Genomic DNA, 1,651 nt, shown 5'->3' on the forward strand with positions numbered 1-1,651 from the left:
GCACTTCGAATTCATTTCCTTCAGCATCTTCCTTTATAATCTTTTCTAGGATTGCTCAAACCATGGAATCAGCTAAAATGAGACATGACACCACTTCCGAAATCCTAAAGAAATATGGACATTGGAATCACTGCCCAACGTGTTCGCAGAGAGTGTATCTAAAAGGACTTGACAAGCTCAAGGCACCGTAAACATGTTATTGATATAAATAAAATGCACTTGCTTGAGTTAAGGATTAAAATTCATTCCATAGCTTCTGATTTGACTGTATCCAGCTGGTTATCGCTTTTCGATCACTAGGCGTGTTTCGTATTCTGAAGGTTGCACTGCAACGAGCATGAAAAACGGATGTGTAGAATTGCTTCTCCAGACGCAAATTATTTTATCCACTTTCCAGTCCATGTTTGAGAATATTAAACTGGCCTGTTGTAAGTAGAAAAATTCAGTCATGATAAGTGAAAGGAGGAGGGAGAAGGGAGGAAGGAGAAGGAAGACGGGGAAAGGAAGAAGGGAGAAGGGTGAAGGAAGAAGGGAGAAAAAAGAAGGGTGAATGAAGAAGGAAGAAGGGTAAAGGAAAACGGGTGAAGGAAGAAGGGAAAAGGGTGAAGGGAGAAGGGAGAAGGGCGAAGGAAAAAGGGAGAAGGGTGAAGGAAGAAGGGCGAAGGAAGAAGGGTGAAGGAAGAAGGGTGAATGAAGGAAGAAGGGTGAATGAAGAAGGGAGAAGGAAGACGGGTGAAGGAAGAAGGGCGAAGAAAAAAGGGAAAAGGGTGAAGGAAGAAGGGTGAATGAAGGAAAAAGGGAGAAGGGTGAATGAAGAAGGGAGAAGGAAGACGGGTGAAAGAAGAAGGAAAAAGGGTGAAGGAAGAAGGGAAAAGGGTGAAGGAAGAAGGGCGAAGGAAAAAGGGAGAAGGGTGAAGGAAGAAGGGAGAAGGAAGAAGGGTGAAGGAAGAAGGGTGAATGAAGGAAGAAGGGTGAATGAAGAAGGGAGAAGGAAGACGGGTGAAGGAAGAAGGGAAAAGGGTGACGGAAGACGGGTGAAGGAAGAAGGGAAAAGGGTGAAGGAAGAAGGGCGAAGGAAAAAGGGAGAAGGGTGAAGGAAGAAGGGAGAAGGAAGAAGGGTGAAGGAAGAAGGGTGAATGAAGGAAGAAGGGTGAATGAAGAAGGGAGAAGGAAGACGGGTGAAGGAAGAAGGGAAAAGGGTGACGGAAGACGGGTGAAGGAAGAAGGGAAAAGGGTGAAGGAAGAAGGGCGAAGAAAAACGGGAAAAGGGTGAAGGAAGAAGGGGAAGATGAGTGAACGGCGAGGGGTAAAGGATTAGGGGCGAAGGGTAATTTTTATACATAACAGACGTCCAATAGCGTTAGAGACTCGGCAGTTTTTTGATTTTTTGAGTGTTTTTAATTTGAAAAACCCTTAACCGCGGGGTGCAGGGCTGGTATTGTGGTAAATGTTTCTGGACCAATGTCAGTGAAGAGAGAATTGCACAGTTAGGAGGCAGGCCATCCCTGCAATCCACACCACCGTACGCTCCCTAGCTTGAGCGATAGCGATTTCGACTTCGCCCTAAATCATGTGAAAGCCAAGACCATTTAAAATGCACAATTATTTCTTTTATCAATTCAAGGATAAAATAAACCACTAACATACCTAG

General features: G+C 44.8%; 1 protein-coding gene across 1 annotated transcript; it reads left to right on the forward strand.

The window, feature by feature from the left end:
- Positions 1-785: 785 nt before the first annotated feature.
- LOC138031844 (high mobility group nucleosome-binding domain-containing protein 5-like) lies at positions 786-1,094 on the forward strand. The gene has a single exon (XM_068879467.1). It carries the CDS (start codon positions 786-788, stop codon positions 1,092-1,094), a length of 309 nt encoding a protein of 102 aa, XP_068735568.1.
- The last annotated feature ends 557 nt before the right edge of the window (positions 1,095-1,651 follow it).

The sequence above is a fragment of the Montipora capricornis genome, chromosome 14, assembly GCF_036669925.1.
Source record: "Montipora capricornis isolate CH-2021 chromosome 14, ASM3666992v2, whole genome shotgun sequence".
Classification (NCBI taxonomy): domain Eukaryota; kingdom Metazoa; phylum Cnidaria; class Anthozoa; order Scleractinia; family Acroporidae; genus Montipora; species Montipora capricornis.